Source organism: Nicotiana tabacum, chromosome 22, assembly GCF_000715075.1.
Source record: "Nicotiana tabacum cultivar K326 chromosome 22, ASM71507v2, whole genome shotgun sequence".
In the NCBI taxonomy this organism is placed as follows: Eukaryota; Viridiplantae; Streptophyta; class Magnoliopsida; order Solanales; family Solanaceae; genus Nicotiana; species Nicotiana tabacum.
Window position 1 is genome coordinate 12362741 of NC_134101.1, and position 20391 is coordinate 12383131.

Below are 20391 nucleotides of genomic sequence, written 5' to 3' on the forward strand. Positions count from 1 at the left end.
ACTCAATTTCGTATAGTACAAGGACATATTTGGACCTTTGCCCTACAAAGTATTGCTACGAAATGGTGAATAAAGCCTAAGAGTGAGTAGTGAAATGACAAAGCAAATATATTAACTGCGTAATTGAAAGAGTGAATCTGATCCATAAATTTTAATTAAGTTGCAAGAGCTGAAAATCTAAAAGATGGCTTAAACAATTCCATCAAGTTTTCTTGCTTCGCCGGGAAGTGGGAACCAATGCCCATGTAGTTTGTTATGAGACCCATAATTTCCCACCTGAGTTAACAAAAATAACAAGTTCTGATTAGGCGTGCAATCTTTTTTTGTTTTGCATTTCTCATCTAACAAATAGGCGACTTTTTCATTACTCCATTTATAAATAGCTTATTATAATATTTAACCAATTCATAAAATATTACTAATATTAGCCAATTAGCTATTTGTAGCCAAAAAAATGTCAAAGTTTTTTACTTTCTTTTGAGTGAGTGTTATTAGAATAGATTGGGTACATCTTAAAGAGCTTGAATCTCAGTTTTGGATGATTTGGTGGAGTTTTGAGGTGGTTCGAATTGAAAATTTGAAGTAGAAGATGAACATGAAAAAAAAATGATGTGTATCACACTGTGTATCATTTATGTATCACATATGTATCATATTTGTATCAAATGTGTATCACATGTATATCCATATATACCTACCTGTATGTGAGATACATGCGTGATACATGTTTGATACATGTGTCGCAGAAAAAAAATTGAACTCGATTTTAACTACGAATTTTGATATCAAATCACTTTCAATCTTCCTTGCATTTTGTGTATTAGCTTATCTATATGTTTTCAATGAATTTCAACCATACCCATTGAAAAAAAAGATATTTTTTGCTTATTTTTTGGAATCGTGTATATATATTTTCTTGTATTTCATAACCTTATTTGATGCCCTATCCTGAAATTTCATTTTCGTCTTGCATCTAATGTTGATGATCACGCTTAAAAATATGGAAGGAGATCTTTGCTTATGATTCTTGGAGAGAAAAATTCTTATTAATTTGGGGTTTTAATTTTTATATGTGCTTGACTAATTTTGGTAAGCGTAAAAGTTGGTAAATTGGGACTTATTTAAGACTTTTATGTAAGATTCCCTTAATTATTTATTAGTTAAAATCTGATGTGGCAATCCGTTACTTTTAGGGGTAGATGTGAGCCATTGGACTAAAAACGAGGGCATATTTAGGACCAAATTCAGACGAAAGTTATAGTTGTTTCATTTTCAATAGGTGAGGGGCAATTTTGGCCATTTTTCCTTTTTAAATAAATTTTCTCAATTTATTTTAGAAAATAAAAAAAAAATTGACATAGGAATCAGTAGCCAAAATTGGATGATTGGACTAAGGAATTTGAATCTATTGTTCTTTTTAAAATGGAAAACTATTACTTACTACTTCTCTAATTGGAGTTACTTATGTATGTAATTTTCTTTTTTGAGGTTTCAAAAGGGACGTGTTACAATGACAATTGATTAATCGAGGGATCTAAGTGCTAACTTTCTAAAATTGAAGGTGCTAAATGATCCCTTTTACATTCTACCTGTTTACTACTAGTACCTTAGCCATCAGTCTGTCACAACAATGGAGTCCAAATTCCTCTCTTCAATTGCTCCGGCGCCGTCGCCGACACTTTCTACCTTTCCGGTTTCCTCCGACGAAGCCACGAACCGGACTATTCAAAGTCCGTCTGCAAAATCTCCGGCGCCCCCAACAACGCCGTCGACGCCGTTATCCACTCAAGATATACGGCGATGGAGACCGGCGGCGCAACGAAACCTGAGAAACCAATGGTCGAAGTTGGCTGCTCTGAGGACGCAATGGTTTTCCTTATCCTCCACTGCTCGATCATATGCCACTTCTGTAGTCAATTCACATCTCTCCCAAAGGTAAACTTCAAGCACACGTTTAAATAAAATTGCAAGTCAGGAACTTGCTGGAAGATACTATAACTCACTATTTTTATAGTTAAAAGCATTTCCAAAACGTATGAATAAAAAAAATGACGCCAAATATAATTGTGTTAGTGGTCAGAGGAGAACCATGAGTTCTCAGCAGAGTAGTCAAAAGCAAAAAGAGTAAAAAAACACCAAAATTTTTGTGGAGCTTTAAGCATTGCGAAGAAAATTTACAATATAAAGAGACTACAACTCATACCCTCAACTGGTGCAGGACTCTAACAATTTACAATATTGACTTGTCAGTGATTTTGAATTACATCCTTTGAAGATTTGGTGCAGGTATATGGATGCGATGGACTTGGGTGTTTTAACAGATATGCCTGATATACGTAAAAAAGCATGTAGGAAATTGTTCAAGCAGCAGGTGATTATAGTAATTGCCTTTGTCCTTCTGTCTTTTGGCTTCAATTTGAGTTATCCTAGAAGCTGGCTATTTGCACACTGCATAAAGTTGATTGAGAGAATGTGTGTTGATGTCCCTTGTTGTATCCTCATAATTACATGGAAAACCTATTGAATTTGAAGTGCTGAGAATATATTAGCTCCTTCCAAGCGACAAATTTCTTAATATTCTTGTCGCTTGTCGAGCGCAAAACACAACACAAAATTGATGCTCGCTAGTCAAAGATAGTATAGTATGATTATCGTCTCCACAGGGATTGGATTTAAACAGTGCTCTAGTAATTCTTGGTTTAACTGCTATTCAGGATGATCAAAACTTGATTGTAATGATTACGAACTACGATTAACTACTAAAGTAGATCAATTGACAATTGACTGCAAAGAACTAGAGATTAGCAAAGTAGGTTTCTTATCAATGTGAGAAATAAGGGTTTTGACATGATAGGTGCAAGGTTGTTATTCTGGATATGATACTGTTATATTTCACTCTTGAGGTTCTATCGATTCTCACGAATTCAATAGGCGATTAGCTTATACTTTCGATTCAGACTCCTCTCTCAATTAAATCTAAATCTTTCAAATAAACTAATGTGAAGTGTGGTGAAACTTGCAAGAATCTATTGGTAGGAATGATCTAAGAGAAATTTCTCGCGAATATTTCTCAATCTTAATTTAAACATCAACTCAAAAAGCTCTCTCGATTACTTCGAAGAATCACCAAAATAAAGCGAGGCATACGTTGTAATAATATTCAATAAGATGTTCCTCTTTCTATTAAACACTATAAAAAATAAAATCACAACTATATTAAAGCTTCTCCAATAAATTCAAGCAATTAAGCAGTAGTCGAATCCATAAACAACAATCAAGTCACCAAATCATGTCAAACCCTAAGGTAAACTACTCCATAATTATGGTGGAAGTCATCACAAATATAATTAAAGAGTGAGAAAGCATCAAGCTAACGTTACAATCCAAACTCCCGTATTGAATTGATGGAAAGATGATGAAATCATGTGTCTTGTAGCCTCCAATGCTCTCCCAAAGCTTCCAAGGTCAAAAGTACTCTCTATATATAATGTTTTGAATCCCATTGACATAGCCCAAAAGCATAGCTTAGAGGTCAAGGGGTTCAAAATCTTTGTGAGGTCATTGGTTCAATTCCCACTAGCTAAAATCTCATTTGATTTTTAATTTTTTTTCTTTTTGAACTCCCTTAGCGAAAATTCTGCCTCCGTCACTGTTTATACCATGTAGGAGTGGGCCCGGACGAAACTACCCTTTCCAAACCGAAATAGGAAAAACACTCTACGAAAAATACACTGGCACGGCGTAGGGCGGTCGCCCCACGCGGCGCGCCAGTGGACAATTACAGGGTCTCGTTTATGACAGGCTTGGCCATTTTGCACAGCTGCGTCGCGCCCAGCGGCGCCCCATGCGGCGCGGCTGTGGGTTTTTTACAGAATAATTCTTTTTCGTCATGTTTTGATATTCAGACTTGGCTCTCGACCCCCGAACGCGATCGTGATTTAATTTTTTGGACTTTTACTCAGACTTCAAAGGTCTAACTTGTTCGATTTAGCTCCCGATTATCTTTTTAACTCGGAATCACTTCTTGCAAGGCATAAAACACATAATGAGTGCAATTCACTATCATTTAAGCTCAAACACAAGTAAAATGCAGTAATTAGAGTGCAAACTATAACTAAAACACGGGTTTCTAGCCTGCCATCATTGCTAAATTAATGTTGTTGGATTTCTCATTGAGTATGCTCGAGATTGTGCTGGAAATATTGTCTGAGTGCATGTCAGACGTTTTCCTCATTATTTAGTTGCTCAAGTATGCTGGAAATGAGTCTGTAAAGTAGAATGGAAAACCCATCTCTGTTTATTGACAAAATCAAACTGTACTCTGAGTAATTTCTCACAGCTGTCTTTATTTTTCAGGAGACTTATAGGAGTAACCTCTTGTCATCTTACAAAGATATGGTATGCACACTACATATTTACTGGTTCGCTTCATAAATGTGTCAATGATTAGCTTGCTACTCTGAGTAAAGATGGTAAACATTTTTTTATCAAATAGATGTATTCTCTGCTGTGGTTTTCTTCTGTGTTGCTTGGAACCTGAATATCGTTTTGTGTTATTTACACATCTAAACCTGTTGGTATCTCCCTACGTAATCCTTAACATCTTCTTTAATAGTTCAGGCTTCTCCAAATGTCTTATAACTTCATTACTTTCAAATGCTCCCTATTTCATTCGACCCTCTCCTGTGTTTGGAAGGGAAACATCCCTAAATGAATGCCTCATGTACAGTTTGAACGACTGATTAAGCACAATGTTACTTCTATAATCCCCAAGTATTTGGAAGGCTAGTAGTGTGTTACGTATTTCTAAGTGAACGACATATCTGCTGTTTAGATATCCTGGCACAAATTCCTTTGATGCTAATTTTAGTAAAAAGCAACAAACAGACATCTCTACTGGTCTTTTGAAGTGTTTACTGTGTTTGTCTTCCATGCTTATCTGTGCTTGTTTGACATCCAGAATTGCATTTATCTCGTTCTTGAATGTCCAACGTCCTTGAGATCACAATCTCAACCTATAGTTGTATGACTATCCATTTTTAACCTTATCTGACCAAAAAACATTAAATAACTAATTTGACAAAGTTATGTAAGTGAATTTGTAGGGTCAAAAAGTTTTAGCTATAAGATAAAGTATTTACTGCGAATTGTATATATATCGTTAGGTGTCAGTATACAAATTGCAAAAGTTTTGGTATCTTGGGAAGCTGGGTTCTTGAGTACTTTTTAGTCAAGGGTGCAAAAATCAAGACTGAATCAGGACGTGCGTATGTAGTTCTTAGTTGTTTGTGTGTCATTCACTCATTGACAGAAACCAATTGCCAAGTGACTTATCTTCGAGACTCGGTTCTTGTTCTCTCCGTCAATCAGCTCTTGCTTAGGCATGGATCTTACTCCTTACATGACTATATTGAAGCTATGATCGTTTAGGAGTCTGGTATACTGACATTTTACTTTCTTAGTTCCAGTGACTTCTATGAAATTGCCATGCCTGTTTATTGCCTGACTATTTAACTGTCTGCAGGTGGCTGTTGTAACTCAGATGGTCAATGTTTCTAAATCTATGAGGTGTTACCGCAAAGGAACAAATGGCAGTGCACTTACTGAGTTTTCTTTGTTCCCTGGAGATCAGAATGACACTGGTGATGGTGATGGGATTCCTGTTTTCACCTTTTGGTCAATCTTTGATTTCGGTATGTTTTTAAAACCTTTGCAAGTTGCAGACTGTCCCCACAACTAGAAATTCCTGCAGAGATTTGTCAATGTTTTGTTAAAAGGTTTTCATATGTTAATTCGTAGTCCGAGCTAATCAATGAGTATTAAATTTATTGTCTGCGTAGTTAGTAGTACAAGGGTATCACATAGCTTAAATTAAAACTTTTGCTCTAGTGTACTACAAATGATATTGGCCTTAGATGAGTTCAAATGGAATATCATGGTCCAACAACAGAAGTAATCATATAAAACCTACTTATCAAAAGAAAAGAAGTAATCATATAAAACCTAAGCAAATCTGGTTGTCAATGTGGTATAAGTTGCTAGAGCTCGATTTTGAGTTTGAGTGGTCAGGATTTTTGGTTTCTCCCCTTCATGGTTTGTAGGGTTTTGGTGATCACATGATAGTCTTTTCTGCCTGGCCAGAGGACATTCTGCAGTCACCCTTAATCTCCTTGGTTAACTATAAAATATTGCTTTAGGGGTGGATAATCTATGCATAGCCTTGACATATCGGGAATGGAGAGTTTCCCATTAAACAATCAGTAAAAGGAGTTATACCTTGGCTTCCTTTTGGTCTTAAACTGATAACTAACTTCTCCTTTTATCTACTTATCTGCTTAGCACTTCATATTTACAATTTTCCTCTCTAATGACTTCAGAGAAACTGGCATTGGAGCTGGTCCAGATGTTTGTGTCAGAAACGAATATAAAGGTGATTTTCTCATCTCCTCCGCCACAGTGAGGCATTTTTCACTTTATTGGTACAAACCTTCTATGGCCTACATATTTGTTTTGCCTTATTGAAAGTTGAGTGATGTGCAGCGGTTGCTTGTAATGGAAATATGCTCCATTGGTTCCGAGGAATTTTCCCAGGTCGACAGGCTGAAATGGAGTGATCATTTCTATGTAGGAGAGTTTGATGATCTGCTCAAATGCAATTCAAACTCAAATGAGGTTCTTAAGCAACTCGTGCCCAGGCTAGAGAGCTGCAATTCTCGGACTTCCCCCATGCAATCGAGTAATCAATTAGAGACCAATATTCTCCAGGTATCAGGTCACCTGTTGTATATGAAGTTATAGTTTTTGGAATAAATTTCTGTGCCTACTCCTCTGTGTGTCTATAGTTTTTAAAATTATTAGCACACTGAGGCACATCCCTAGTGCTTCAAAGACTCTAGGCTTGACGGTGAGTGATATATCATCTCTGGGAGAAGCCCCTAGGCTGGCACATTGAGTAGGATATCATAGTTGCTCTAATGGTACCATCAATAATTATGTATATCCCATATAATTTCTGAAGGTCTTACTTCTAACACACAAATTGTCTTTCTGAAGGTCTTACTTCTAACCATGTAAAAAAACTTTTGGCTCTTTTTTTTGGGTATCCAATTTCTCTTGAAGTTGCTGCAAGATAGCTATATTGGAGATATTATTACTTATCTATAACTTTTTTTCCTCTTTAAGTTCAAGACAGGCTTTCCTGTCTCTTCTATGCATTGTTTCAACTCATTAAATCATGTTTTCTTTTTCAAGAAGTTTTTTTTTCTTTAGGATGACTGATGACACTGAATCATGTTTTATTGTCAAGGTAATAGTTTATAATGGTGGAGTGAAATACGTATACAATTGCTGATGATCAGATTAGAAAAATCCATCATTGTCTTATTGGACGGAAAAATTTACCAACCTCCAGTTGGTGTTTCCACTTTCATTATGTACTCATTAAATATTTGAATTGTAGGTTTACTTAACAACCTGGCTTGCAGAAGTCAATGTCGATAGATTCAGGTAAAGTGATTCTGTGGCACTTTAAGTTTTTTGATCTTTGATTCTGAAGCTACTTCTGCGTTTTTTGGCTTCTATTGGTATTGGTGTTCACAAGTCATATAATGTTGTAACTTCGTCTAGAATGAGATATTTACCCTTGTATATCATGTTGTAACAGATTAGTGTTTCTTGACAGGATAGGTGAATTATTTGCTATGGTAGGTGAGGAGATGCATGTTACCATATCTTGAAGCCTCAACTACACAGGTAGGCGAACAAGGGTGAAAAAACCCTTTAAATTTTAACGTTGTAATTCCAAGATCAAGCTTGAGCTCATCCATATGCCTGATGAAGCATTGAGCTGATCTTCAAGCTTCTAAGATTTTTATCTTCATACTTATCTGTAGAAATAATGCGGATGTATCTATTGCACCTGAGCAGAGCGGAATGGATACAAAAGATTAGCATGGATAGCCCCAACTCATTTGGTCGAGGCATGTATATATACATGTAATGGTGATGGGTCTATTCGCCAATGAGGTCGATAGAGCTTGAAAAGATATAAAAGCGACCTAAGCTGGGATTTAAGATGGTGAAGTTGTTCTTGTCCAGGAGAATCATCCAACTTACAAACAATGCTACTGTTGTTTCCCGGGCAATGTATCCAAGTATCAGGCTAATGACTGCCTAATGCTGTCTTTGTCTGTTAAAGCAACTGGCGGGTGAAGTGCCAACACTGACATATTTAGTACTCCCTCTGTTTCAATTTATGTGAACCCATTTGAATGGGCACGGAGTTTAAGAAAAGAAAGAAGATTTTTGAACTTGTGGTGTAAAATGAGGCACATACATTTTGTGTGGCTATAAATCATTGCATAAAGGTAAATTGTTTCCAAATAAGGAAAGAGGTCATTCTTTTTTACACGAACTAAAAAGGAAATAGGTTCACATAAATTGAAACGGAGGGAGTATATGAAAGTGAAGAAGCTAAGGCTAGCAAGAGCCGCTATTTTTTAAAAAAGAAATTATATATTGGGGTAGGGGAAGGGGATTACATGGTGAGGTTGAACCTCCACCAATAAGGTGAAAGTTTAGGTAGCCAACCAACTAAGCTACAGCAAGAGCAACTATGAATGTTAGTTTTCTATTTATTTGTTTGTTTATTTATTGGGTTTTTTGGGGGCATAGATGCTAGACTTGTTCCATTGATAGAATACTCCTCTTATATTAACCCTTGGTCTGGTTGGGTTGGTGTCCAGTATAACAAGGTAGGAAAAGCATCGTATTTCTCAAAAAAAGGATGTGGTCACGAGACATGTACTTTATGATGAAGTTACTGTTTGTAATTCATTTTGTGAACTGTCTATTCTGGAAATTCTCATTGGGCAAGGAGAACTTTTTTCTCAACGTTGCAGAAATACTCTGCAAACTTTACAGGTTAAAAAAAGAGAAGTAAAAGTTGGTAATTTTGTCGGTAAGAGAAAGTCAATGCATGTAATTGAAGTAGCAAGGCGGTAATCTTCGTTTTCCTTTCACGTAAGATGGTTAAATAAATTACCGTTTAGTTACTTAATTCGTATTATAATTTGAAGAATTTGAATAAGCTACCTTATGATGTGAAATGGTATGAATTAATATTAATACCTTCGATTTCAATTGCATAAATTACTACACTCGTCATGCTTATCATTTCGTAAAGAAACGTTTCTACATCTTCTATTGCTTTTGAGAAAAATTCTTAATAGTAAAACTTTTGTGAATTAATTTGTATTATTCTTGCTTTACCTCATCCCTAAGTTCTTACACATTATAAAAAGCAAGCAATTCTCAGATATAACTATTAATCAGCAAATGTTCAAGTAAATTAAACAGTTCATTGCGTGGCTTACTCCAGTTACATCCCATCGAACTTTGGTTTGCTTAGTTACACCTCATTCTGGGCATTCACTTAACCTTAGGTTACAGTTTGGAACTACTACTATTCAGCTTCAGCTTATGCTCAACCTCTTCGTAGTTTCAACACGCATTTGGGCATTCTGTAGCACATAGAGAACACAAGCAAGTACTTGATCAACCATATAACCAAAGTTTCTCTCAGTTCGTGTATCAACCTCTTTTCTGGACCGTCAAAGCTATGCTGGAGGAAAGTTACTGTTGACAAATCCCGCGTCAAACCAAGCAGTTGTTTATTCACTCCGAGACAGACAACAAAACACCGAAAAGAGAAAATATGTCCCCTAAAGTTGCAAAATTTCACTTTGTGATAAGGTTGGGAGGCATGTCTCCTTTATTTCCCAAAACGTGGTTGTGTGGAGGGAGGGGGGAGGATGCGAGATGGGACCCTCAGAAAAGAGGGTATAATTCAACACATAACAGGAGAAAACATCAACATTTTAGACTATAAGAAGTCCCAGAACAAGTTATCAAAAATCTGCCCAGCAGTTGCACATTAAGAACCATACAAGGCAAAGTACAGGCATTGATCTAAACCTCTGTACAAGGGAAAGAATTAAATATCAAGCTGTTCTGAAAGCTCCTTTTTCATCTAAACTATGTTCTGAACAATCTGAACAGCTTAGCACTGTTTCCAGCTGTTAACTATAAACTACAAATGGCTGAGGGAAGCATCAACAGAATAATTAACCTTTATCGGAAAAGAAAAAAAAAAGAAAGGCATCACCAGAATAAATTATGAGCCTAGGCATCACTTATACTTGATGATGCCAATACAAATACATGGACCTGCCTAAAGCAATTATAATAACCTTCACAATTCTGCAAGGAGGTGACATATATAACAGCACCATTGACCAACTACATATCGACAGCTTTTAACCACAGGGTATATATTCTCCCCACTTCTGGCAAAAAATGATGGGGCACCCTAGTCTTCGAAGAGATGTACATGGATTGAATCATATATTTCTTGATAATGACAATATTTTCTTTTTTTTAATGCAAAGGATTGGACAGCCTACATTGCATCTAAGGTGAAAATTGAGTGTATGTTCAGCAATACTGATTGTGTGGTTCTATTTTCTTCTTGCTAGTGCTAGTACATGACTAGGACAAAAATTTCTACCAGAAGTTGAGGTAATTGATGACAGAGCACAGGGAAAGATCAATTCATTTGTGATCACAGAGAAAGACAATGTACCCCACTAGGGAGATTTTTCGGTATAGGAAGTGCAGTGATGTATCTCTGGGGAAAAGGTTTATGGGTATGTGCAGCTGGGCCTGATGAAGATGAGGTCTCAGCACCATCAGATTGTCCCCGACCGTGGAACTTCGCGAACCGATTGATAATGGCGAATTTCTCTAGGTCTTGCCCTTCTACTATCACATCTAATAAGGATGCTCTCTTGTCCAGTCTGATCATAGGAACAACAAATTAGAAATCAAAACAGAGTTCAATAAAGCAGATAGAATATATAATCAACAGAAGTGGAACAGCTCAAAAGATAAAATGAACTCCCAAAAACTAATAACAAGTCAAATGGCAGTAGATATTAAAGACTTCAGAAGTGTGGATTTCCGAATAAAAAGTTCATGTTTCTATGCAACCAACCAATAAGTACTCTTAGTACTTGTGCCCTCATTTTCATCAGCTTTATATGTTTTAAGATGTGCTAAACCAGAAGCAAGAAGTCAACAGAAATGAAAAATAACTTGTAAAAAGAAACGTGACTCAAGATCATATTCCAGAACGGGAAGAGAAGAAATATAAGCAGGAAGAAAATGTCTAAAGCAACAGGAGAGCTCAAGTTCTACAAATTGAGGAAATATGATTACCTCCCTAAAACGTGAAAATATCACTCAATATTGATATTGACCGCAGAAAAGTCAGACCTACTCAATGACTTCATGGCGAGAGACTGCGATTTCCTTCGAGAGGTGTTCTTTCACCTCCAACTAGTTTTTTCCCCTCCCACCACCCAAAAGCCCCTAAAACAGTGCAGGGTGTTCTCTGGATCCTAAATATAATGTTATAGAAACTCATCTGCTATAGCCAGCCGTGTGCAGTCAACACTTGTCTGCACATGTTGCTGTTGGAGAAAAAAAAGAACCTGAATGAAACATTAAGCATTACCTCAAAAAGTCACTTTCTAATCTCCTCGCTCTTCCCATTAACTCTTCTACAGCTTTGGCAAAACAATGTTTATTAACCCTCTCTGAAGTATTGCAGTTTTCAGGAAGTCTACAAATTACATCAAACATATCATTAGGATCAGAAGATCAACAAAGTTATAGACATGACTGAACAATCTCAGGCAACAACCAGAAAACTCACAGTGTTTTATCATCATGAGGCATATTCAGAGCACCATTTGAGATACAGACCATGCTGCATGCATCCCCCAATGCCAATCTAGCGATGGAGTAAGCCACACTCTCATGCTCTGAATTAGCTTCTGCAGAAAGAATTGCTGCAGGTGGAGGGCGAAGTAGTTGCTGCATAAGCTGAGTGGTCAATAAAACCCTTCTTTTAGCTTTAACCCCTAGTGCCCCTTCCTCAATAAAATCAATGCCTTCTTCAACCTGATAGTAGAAAATAACAGGTAGTTAGAAAAGTAAAGGTAATCAAATTTTGAAAACAAGAGGATTTTAGTAGTCAGTTCATGATACCTTTTCAGTAAGCCTATTAGCAGCTCTAGCCCACTCTCTTTCTGCCAGGCTGCATAGAGGAAGTTAAACACACATCAGCATGAAGCAAGAGGATTTATTAAAGAAATTGTAATGCATAATAAGAACCTGATTGTCTGATTGCTCCGTGAATCCACTGAAACTTCTTTATACCAAGGAGTATGATCAGATGTCGCACGTTTCCGCTTCATGGGTTTCAAAATTTGGTGCTGATGACCAGCATTCACTGGCAATGTCGGCGGGGAAGAAAAATGCTCAATTGCAGCAGAGCTGGGGATAGAATTTGGCCCAAGATTACTGATTGAACTTCGATCAGCAGTTGCAGGTATGACTTGCAGCATAGTATTAAGTGCATGCAAACTACTGGATGACTTCCCAATAGTGAAAGGTTGTTTGACTGTCTTCATTGCAGCAGCTCTACGTGCATCATACATCTGTAACATCTGCCTGTTTTTTAAGGTTCTGCACTGATTAAACCAGGAAGGTTCCAGCTGAGGACCATTTTGAGTTTGCTCAAGCTTAACAGAATTTGTATTATTGCTGTGAGCGCCGCTCTGAGAATCATCCTGACAAAGTGCAAGTACATCCTGAGGAGTCATTTTCCCCACTTGTTGAGATGAAATGCTTCTATGCAAATTCTCTGGCCCGGACAATCCTAGCATTCCAGTGTCCCCAGAAGGAACTTGCAGAGCACCTGCACTGCTGTCTGCTACTTTCATTCTTTTGAAGGCCCTATTGCTTGGATCTATCTCCACCTGTTTCATGGCCCGCATTTGGTTTAATAGGGAATAGTTCTGATGAGATAAGTTATTTGGCTTCAAAGATCGGCCAAAGGCTTCGATATCTCTCTGCATAGATGCAGAATTTGCAGGAGATCCTCCCGGGATATACTTGTCAATAGATTCTCTACCCTGCGAATCATTCATCTTCTGGACGAGGTCAACATTTCTCAATGGTACTTGCGGAGAGCTTCCCTCTGCACGCTGTTCTTCCCCTTCAGCAGACCCCAGGGAATTCACTGAGCTGGTACCAATCTGGGGAGTCAAATTCCCTCCTCTATTGGAGTATTGATCACTTCGCCTCCCTGGAGCAGACAACGATGACTCCACAATATTCAACTGATGTGATTGGGAGATATGGGAAGGATTCTTGTCATACTGAGCACCAAAAGGTTGCTGAGGTGGTGGAAAATTAGTCCACATACTGGAGGACATTTTTGAAGACATATCCTGCTGAGCAATGCCGGACACTAATGGCTGAGACACTGACACTGGCTCCTGGGATGAAACATGATTGGTAAAGATACTTTTCACTGTACCATTGGCATTACTTAATTGGGACTTGCATGCAGGGAGGACACTCTTATCTTGTGTATTGCCTGCCCCATCCGGCAAAGAAGCCTCCACAGTTTGACCACTTGCAGATCCTCTGTGAGAGTCGCCTTTCTCTGTATGACAGGAAACATGTTTATCAAAAGATACACTAACAGATTGATTTGTTGAGACTTGCTCAGTTGTCCTAACCACATTTGGATTTTTAATCTGACCTCCCATATAGGGAAAACCAGAAAGAGATTCAACTGCTGGAGAAAGTTTTCCGGGCATTGTGTACATAGAAGTTTCATTATTGCTACTTCCTGGAATACCAAATCTATTATTCTTCAACCCTTCCTGGGAGAGGTCAGAAGGTGGAAGTAAGGATTGAGCCTGATGAATTAGACCTTGATTCTTCTCACCAGTGTCAACAGCAGCATGACTTGAATGCGAAGAGCTAACTGCTTGGATAGCGCTCTGAGATGACAAAGAATGGCTTCGGACTGATGCACGTCCAGATGGAAGGCCAAGTTGCAATCCAAAGCCTTGAGGGGCAGAAGACTGACTTCTCTGGTGATGACTAACAGGCTCATCAGACTCATCTGCTTCAGGCATCTCAGATGATGCTTTGTGCTCAGAATGACCGAACAGTGCCACAGAACCACACTCTCTCGATTGGTCCACCTTCTGAATAAGCTGTAGCATGTTTGGACTGCAAAAAACAGAACAGTCTAAACATTGAAACCAAGGGGGGGAAAGCATTGGAAGGTAGATTATACTTCTCAACTTGACAGTCAACAAGGTTTTTAAGGTATACGGAAAGATATGTACAAAAGAACATCTAAATCTTACAGGATCTATAAAATGTACCTAATACTACTACTAATAAGTTCTGAGAATCAGGAAATTAACTACCTAGATTGTCCAACTTTATTAGGTGAATGTACGTCAAGAGATCTATTGAAAAGGCCAGGAATATTAGATACACCAGGAAACCTGCTCTGCAAATGCACCTCGTGAGAGCCTTTTCCATCCATCAAAACATCAGGCAACTGCCCCTGTAGATCAAGGAACATTCACCTCTTACTGTTGATCAAGGATTTATAGAACTGAGGGCTCTTCAAAAAATACTACATTAAGCACATATATTACCTTGTCTAATTCTGCCTGACTCTGAGGAACCTGACCAAAAACCTTTGATTGTCTATTCAAGGAATTGTGCTGCACTACAGACTGAGAATGAGTAGATTGCTTCATGCTACAAGGAGGATCAGCATCCTCATTCAAGTTTCCCAAGGGATGGTACTGAAACTTCGGAGGCCACAAATTTTTCAGACCACCCTGATTAGACAACTTCTGATTCCCCATGAGAAGACACCTAGAATCACTGGCATCTGATAATGCATTTTCCCTAACCCCACCAGCAGAAGAATGAGGATGTGAGTTAGAGTGATAGCTGTCATTTGAATTATCCTTCTTATCACTGTTCTCCATCTCATACATTTTAAACTCTTTGTCACCAACATCCGGTGATGAGTGCAAAACCTGGCTGTCTTTCATAACATGACGCTGCAAAACCCCCAAACTTTCACTTGCATTAGATTTAACCAAATCAGCATTTGTCCAGTAATTAGATTGATTATTATTTTGAAGAGATTGTTTGGTTTCTTCAGCACCCTTCATCATACTTGAGTTTGGAACTGTGGCCGAGTTATAGAAGCTAAAGACCTCTGAATTCCCCTGCAGACTAGCCACAGATGATCCCGCATGCTCCATACCAACTGCAGAAATACAGCGAGGACTAGATTTCAATGCCACACCACCATGAAAGACTTCGTCTTGGATGCATTTGTTCTGATTGTTGACCTGCAAACGTTTTGATGAGTTATCACTTGAAATACTTGACGCTGCATCTCCAGATGGTAATGCTGATCCAAGAACACCCCAATTAGCTGAATTCATCCACGGTTGTCTAGCTCCACCAAGCTCAGCTGTCAAATTACTAGAAACCCTTCTTGCAATCATCTCAGTGTCAAGAGGATGTGAAGTATTGCTAAATTTCTGGCTTGCTTCAGTAACTGATGTCTGCAGTGGACCAAAATCTGACGACTTGCTTCCTCCATCTGATGACTGGGCAAGTCTTAGAGAATTCGTTTGCATATTCTGGCCTCGCTCATATGGAAACCTGTGCTCCTGGACGTTGTGAAAGCTGTTATTCATATTGGTGCTATCAGAGGGCTGAACAGAAAAATTCAAGGATGGGGCTGGGGGCAATTTGTCTTCAGCAGAAGATGCTTTATGTCTCCCATTGTTGTACATCAAATTATGATTCCCTGAAGAAATTTCAGCACTGTGAAAATTCAAACCACTCCATTCCTCCTGCGGGGCAACATCACTGCTAGAAGCTTCTTCAACAGCAGACTGCATAAGAGCACTCCAAGTACCACCTTGGAGAGAAGGAAATCCGGTCAGTAATCCTGCACTATCAAACAGATTATCACCTTCCTCATTCCTATTAGGGCTTTTGGAGAAGGCATTCCATATACTATCATCTGAACCAAACAAAATTCTTTCTTCTGTAGGATCTAAACCAACTTCATTCTCTGGTGAAGAAGTTGGTGCCGCTTTCTCCTGCGAGGTCTCTGAGGGATTGGTTAGATCCAATCTGCCGCAGAAATCCTGGAGAGCTGAACCTTTTTGCATAATATTTGCTTGCTGAAGGTTCTTGATATTAATCGCATTAGATTGAGCTTGACTTACAGTATGACCTAAAAAACTTTCACCTTGTAATCCCTGTCTAGTAATGGAAGTCCCATCCGGCCCACTGACTTGATCTGACAATGCAGCACATTCATTACCCGGAAATGAACCAGTAAAGGTTGGCATTGGCTGTACTGCAGGCTTTTTTGTTCCCATCTGTAGAAATTGGTTCAAGCTTCCTCTTGAATTGGCAACAGGAGTTCCATATAGAGACTGATCAATGTGTTGAGGAATCAAACCCATCAAATGTTGTGCAGCTTGGCCATAATTTGTGGGATTGAATCCGTTTGAGGATCCTTGGAGAACTGGAGAACCACGTTGCAACCAATTAGTGTTGCCAATCTCAGTTGCGGGCGCATAATTTGCTGCACCGGAATTTGTAGTGCCGTTAACAGAAGCAGGGGAATGGCTACTAGATGCCACCTTAGCAAGGGGAGGAACCTGATTTAATGGATGTTGTGGACTGGCATCTAGTTGCTGAAGTTGCTGTTGCCTCTGAAATTCTTGCATCTTCATGAACATGACTTGCTGTTGCAGTTGCTGCATTTCGTTAAGCCCAGACTGCTGCCGTTGCAAAGATTGCAGCATGTTTGATTGCTGACGGTTCATTTGCTGTCCACCAAAAAGATCAAAACTAATAGGACCTCCAGAAGGTTCTGACCTGACTGGTCCCCTTGCCTGCTGTTCAAGACCCGCCCCTCGCTGCAATTCATGAAAAGATGAGGCCCCGGAGGCTAGATTACATTGATTAGAACCTGTATTCACAGCCAGAAATCTGGATTCATCCTGCTTTGTTTGGTAATACTGATTACCATACATGTTTCCATTCAAGTTTGGCTGCTGACTTTGTGACTGACTTTTAGCAAACTCATTCCATGGGGTTGATTGTGCAGATTCCAAGCCACGCTGCACATTAAATGGATAACTGCTACCTGCTCTCGTAGTTTCTGCAAACAAAGGAAAGTAAGAAAATTGCCCAACAAGCTACTTGGCTACCAAATAAAGTTTAGACAACATATCAAATTACCAGAGTTCTGTAAATTGTATGTGTTGGAACTCAGTCCACCTGTCTGTCTCTGGCTTCCAACCCCCAAAATATTACTTAGAGCTGGAAAATTCCCCTCCGCTACCGGGGAATGCTGTTCTCCTTGTGACAAGCTGTCTTGTGCGAAAAAATTGTGAACCCTATCTCTGACTTCATTGCCAGGCATAGATAATTTAAGTCCCAAACCTTTGATTGTTAAATGTTGCTATACAATTACTAACATAGCAAGATATCAATAAACTCAACCTTTTTTCTATCTGGCATTGCAATGTAAATTCCAGAACTTAAACATAATAACTTGGATCACTATTCTTAGAAGCTAAGAATCAGCTGCCTCCTCTAAAACTGCAAAAACCTGTAAGACATTCATCCAAGTTCAGTTGGGTGAAAGTAGAGACATATTAAGTGGCAACAGATATTAGCTGAGATGACAAAGAAAAGGCATACAGTACTACTTGAAGATTCAAACTTAGTTTGATGGAATTACTTCAATACACAACTAAAATTTATATAAACATGCAGATACATATAATCCATAGAATACATAATCAATGGCTAGTACATGTTAATTATCAACAGCATTGAAGCTCGCATCTTTTCCTCAGTCAGTAATCACAGAAGAGAGCCTGTAGTTGACCAAGTGGACATGACATAGACAAAAGAAAGACCAGCAATGGCTATAAAGAGTATTAAAAAAAAAAGGCATCCGCGATAACAAGTGTTCGATAAAACCGTCAAGACGAGGCAATTCAAATTTCAAACACATTAAGGATTAGTGCATACCGCACTTGTTTCCATCTGGTAAAAGAAAAGGAGGCGGCGGGGGGTAGAAGATACATGCAAAACTAAACTGGATCTGCCATTTTTCTGAAGAATGAGAAGCATCAGAATATCTAGTGCTTTGACTTAAGTGAGCATTTCCTTTGGCTTGCATCAGTCAAAAACTGCTGGCATAGCCTCAGATTGACCTTATGCAAGCTCATTACCAAAATCAGGACAAGTGCTGAATATGCCATAGTTTATGGTCAAGTTAAAAAGCTATACCACTGGTTAATGAACAAAGCCCTACTTGTCGTACTGATTTCTTATTTACCAAGGGCAAGCAATCTCACCAACCCAATAACATGCAATTGTATAAAATCTTGATTATAAATCGTCATCGGTCATTTGTTCAAAGAGGTGACATGGTCACCCACACTTTCTCAAAACTAGGGCTAGTATGATGATGCTATTCATCTAAGAAAGTCCTCACCCGCCCGCTCGATGTCAAAATGCTTCAAAGCAGACATAGATTACAAGCTTTGACCCTCACTTCCAAAACTAGGGCTAGTATGATGAGCAACTCAAAATGCTGTTGTGCCCACTGGGGATATCTTTCGTTGGTCTATATTTACCACTTAAAGGGCTGACTCCTGGATCGTCATTACCTTTGTTGATGAAAGGAATGAAATCTTGTTGAGAATAAATAAAATTCAGGATCTTCCTCTTAACAAAGGAGAGACCTAAAATCCATCGACAGGGACCTTTACTAAACTGTCAAGGAACACATTTCCTCCAAAGTTTGGCAAACGCCAGTTCTCCTTCTGGAATAAAGCAATCAGATATATCAATCAGAACTAACAATTTTCCAACTCCTAGTTAGTTTCCGAATGTAAAAGCATGTACTGATAAGTGATAACAGTAACTTACTAACAACAGATTATTATGTTGTTTACAATATTTATAAGTATAATTTTATGTTGTTGACTATGATCGGGCAACAGGTTTGGATGGAAACAAAGCTGGACTTTTGTGTCCAACTTTGCAAAAAATATATACTAACGTTAATCAGCTCCAACAACAACAACTACCTCAATGCCCAACTAGATGGACCCAACTTCCTGAAACTTCGATATCCATTTCTCTTCATTTTCGTCCGTTTCATTCAACTAAAAAACTAACGATGTTAATTGCCGAGCCTGAGAAGAGCAGTCAATTGTAAAAAGGCACCATTTTTACAATTCGCCAGTACCATCTGAAAGACTTATGGGATATCTAAATACAGATTACAGAGATTGAATATAAAAATGACAAAATTATAGTTCAAGCTGTGTATTCACTGTAAATTAGCCTGCAAAGTTAAAATCCCAAATCCACAGAGAGAGACTAGGGCTGGTGATAACACACGGAACAGAATTTTATAAAAATACACTTACAAGAAATCCCGAAGCTGCACCAACTGAGCTTGGACTGGATCCTTCGGGTATCCGAATTGTAAGGTTTTGAATCGCCGATATGGCAATTGCGCAGAGAGAGAAACTACAGTGAGAGAAGCTGAAGAGGGAGAAAAAAAGAAAAGAGAAAGATAAAGTGAGTGCGTAATTTTCAACGAACTGTTGAGCGTGGTTAGGTTCGGGTCGAGGGTGAGATCCCTATCCGGATCCGGATCTAAATCCGAATCCGGGTTTCGGAGCTTTGTGTTCTGATTGGTAAGTTCTCAGGTAGGTCATTGAAGAGTATGTGGGGCCCGCTGCGTAATTTGGGGATCCTTTTCCCGAATAATCCAATTGAAAGTACCTTAATTCAAAGTATAGTTCGTCTTAAATTTTCCCTCCAAAAAGAATCTATGCTCGCTTGATATATGGAAAATTTTCATAAAGTCGACCATGTTATAAATGAGATGAATACATGTGAGTGAGAGGAATGCATTTGTCTGTCCATTTAACATATTTTGTATTCATGTACTCAATTAAGAAATACATTAACTTATAACCTTTGAATGTATTTGTACAATTTATAAATAGGGAACTTTTGACCCTATGAATAACACACCAAGAAAAGAAATAACAAAATCATTCTCCATCATATATATATTTTATCTCCATTAGTATATTGTTCTATTGTGCTCTCATTTCTTAACACGTTATCAGCACGAGGTTCTAAACAATTGAGGTTATCTGCTTCATCCGAATTTTATCTTCTTCCTAAAAGAGGTAGTCAGTTTCTTTTCCGATTCAGGTATACATTCCTATGTTTATAACGTTTCTATTAGGATCTTCTTTAACCTGCAATTTAATTACCATATGCATAACTTATTTTGAATATGATTATAATAATTACATTGGTATGAAAACAATAAGTTTCGATTAAATTGTTATTTCATTA

General features: G+C 38.3%; 2 protein-coding genes across 6 annotated transcripts; one reads left to right on the forward strand and one right to left on the reverse strand.

Annotated features, from left to right (window-relative positions):
* The first annotated feature begins 1600 nt into the window (after positions 1-1600).
* Positions 1601-8380, forward strand: LOC107799006 (uncharacterized). 4 transcript variants are annotated; one of them, XM_016622059.2, is made up of 9 exons: positions 1601-1935; positions 2287-2380; positions 4357-4398; positions 5525-5693; positions 6378-6430; positions 6541-6765; positions 7460-7506; positions 7682-7752; positions 7927-8380. In XM_016622059.2, the coding sequence occupies exons 1-8, from the start codon at positions 1631-1633 to the stop codon at positions 7734-7736; spliced, it is 990 nt and encodes a 329-aa protein (XP_016477545.2). In that variant the 5' UTR covers positions 1601-1630; the 3' UTR covers positions 7737-7752; positions 7927-8380. The 4 variants fall into 4 exon arrangements, with proteins under 4 accessions (XP_016477545.2, XP_075100773.1, XP_075100775.1 ...); XM_075244672.1 differs by having other exon boundaries at positions 1603-1935; positions 2287-2371; XM_075244674.1 differs by having other exon boundaries at positions 1635-1935; positions 2276-2371.
* A 1528-nt stretch (positions 8381-9908) lies between these two features.
* On the reverse strand, positions 9909-19594 carry LOC107799002 (uncharacterized). 2 transcript variants are annotated; one of them, XM_016622053.2, is made up of 10 exons: positions 19443-19589; positions 17230-17602; positions 14595-17149; positions 14358-14500; positions 13865-14154; positions 12238-13576; positions 12112-12160; positions 11777-12024; positions 11576-11683; positions 9909-10856 (listed from the first exon to the last, which is right to left on the reverse strand). In XM_016622053.2, exons 2-10 carry the CDS (start codon positions 17411-17413, stop codon positions 10622-10624), a joined length of 5151 nt encoding a protein of 1716 aa, XP_016477539.2. In that variant the 5' UTR covers positions 17414-17602; positions 19443-19589; the 3' UTR covers positions 9909-10621. The 2 variants fall into 2 exon arrangements, with proteins under 2 accessions (XP_016477539.2, XP_016477537.2); XM_016622051.2 differs by having other exon boundaries at positions 12238-14154; positions 19443-19594.
* Positions 19595-20391: the final 797 nt, after the last annotated feature.

Coding starts and splice junctions, on each gene's coding strand:
- LOC107799002 (XM_016622051.2), bottom strand. CDS start 17,413: ATGCCTGGCAATGAAGTCAGAGATAGGGTTCACAATTTTTTCGCACAA. Junction 14,501..14,594: donor GTCAGGCAGAATTAGACAAG/GTAATATATGTG, acceptor CTTGATCTACAG/GGGCAGTTGCCTGATGTTTT. Junction 11,684..11,776: donor CCTCATGATGATAAAACACT/GTGAGTTTTCTG, acceptor TGTAATTTGTAG/ACTTCCTGAAAACTGCAATA.
- LOC107799006 (XM_016622059.2), top strand. CDS start 1,631: ATGGAGTCCAAATTCCTCTCTTCAATTGCTCCGGCGCCGTCGCCGACA. Junction 2,381..4,356: donor TCAAGCAGCAGGTGATTATA/GTAATTGCCTTT, acceptor TTTATTTTTCAG/GAGACTTATAGGAGTAACCT. Junction 4,399..5,524: donor TGTCATCTTACAAAGATATG/GTATGCACACTA, acceptor AACTGTCTGCAG/GTGGCTGTTGTAACTCAGAT.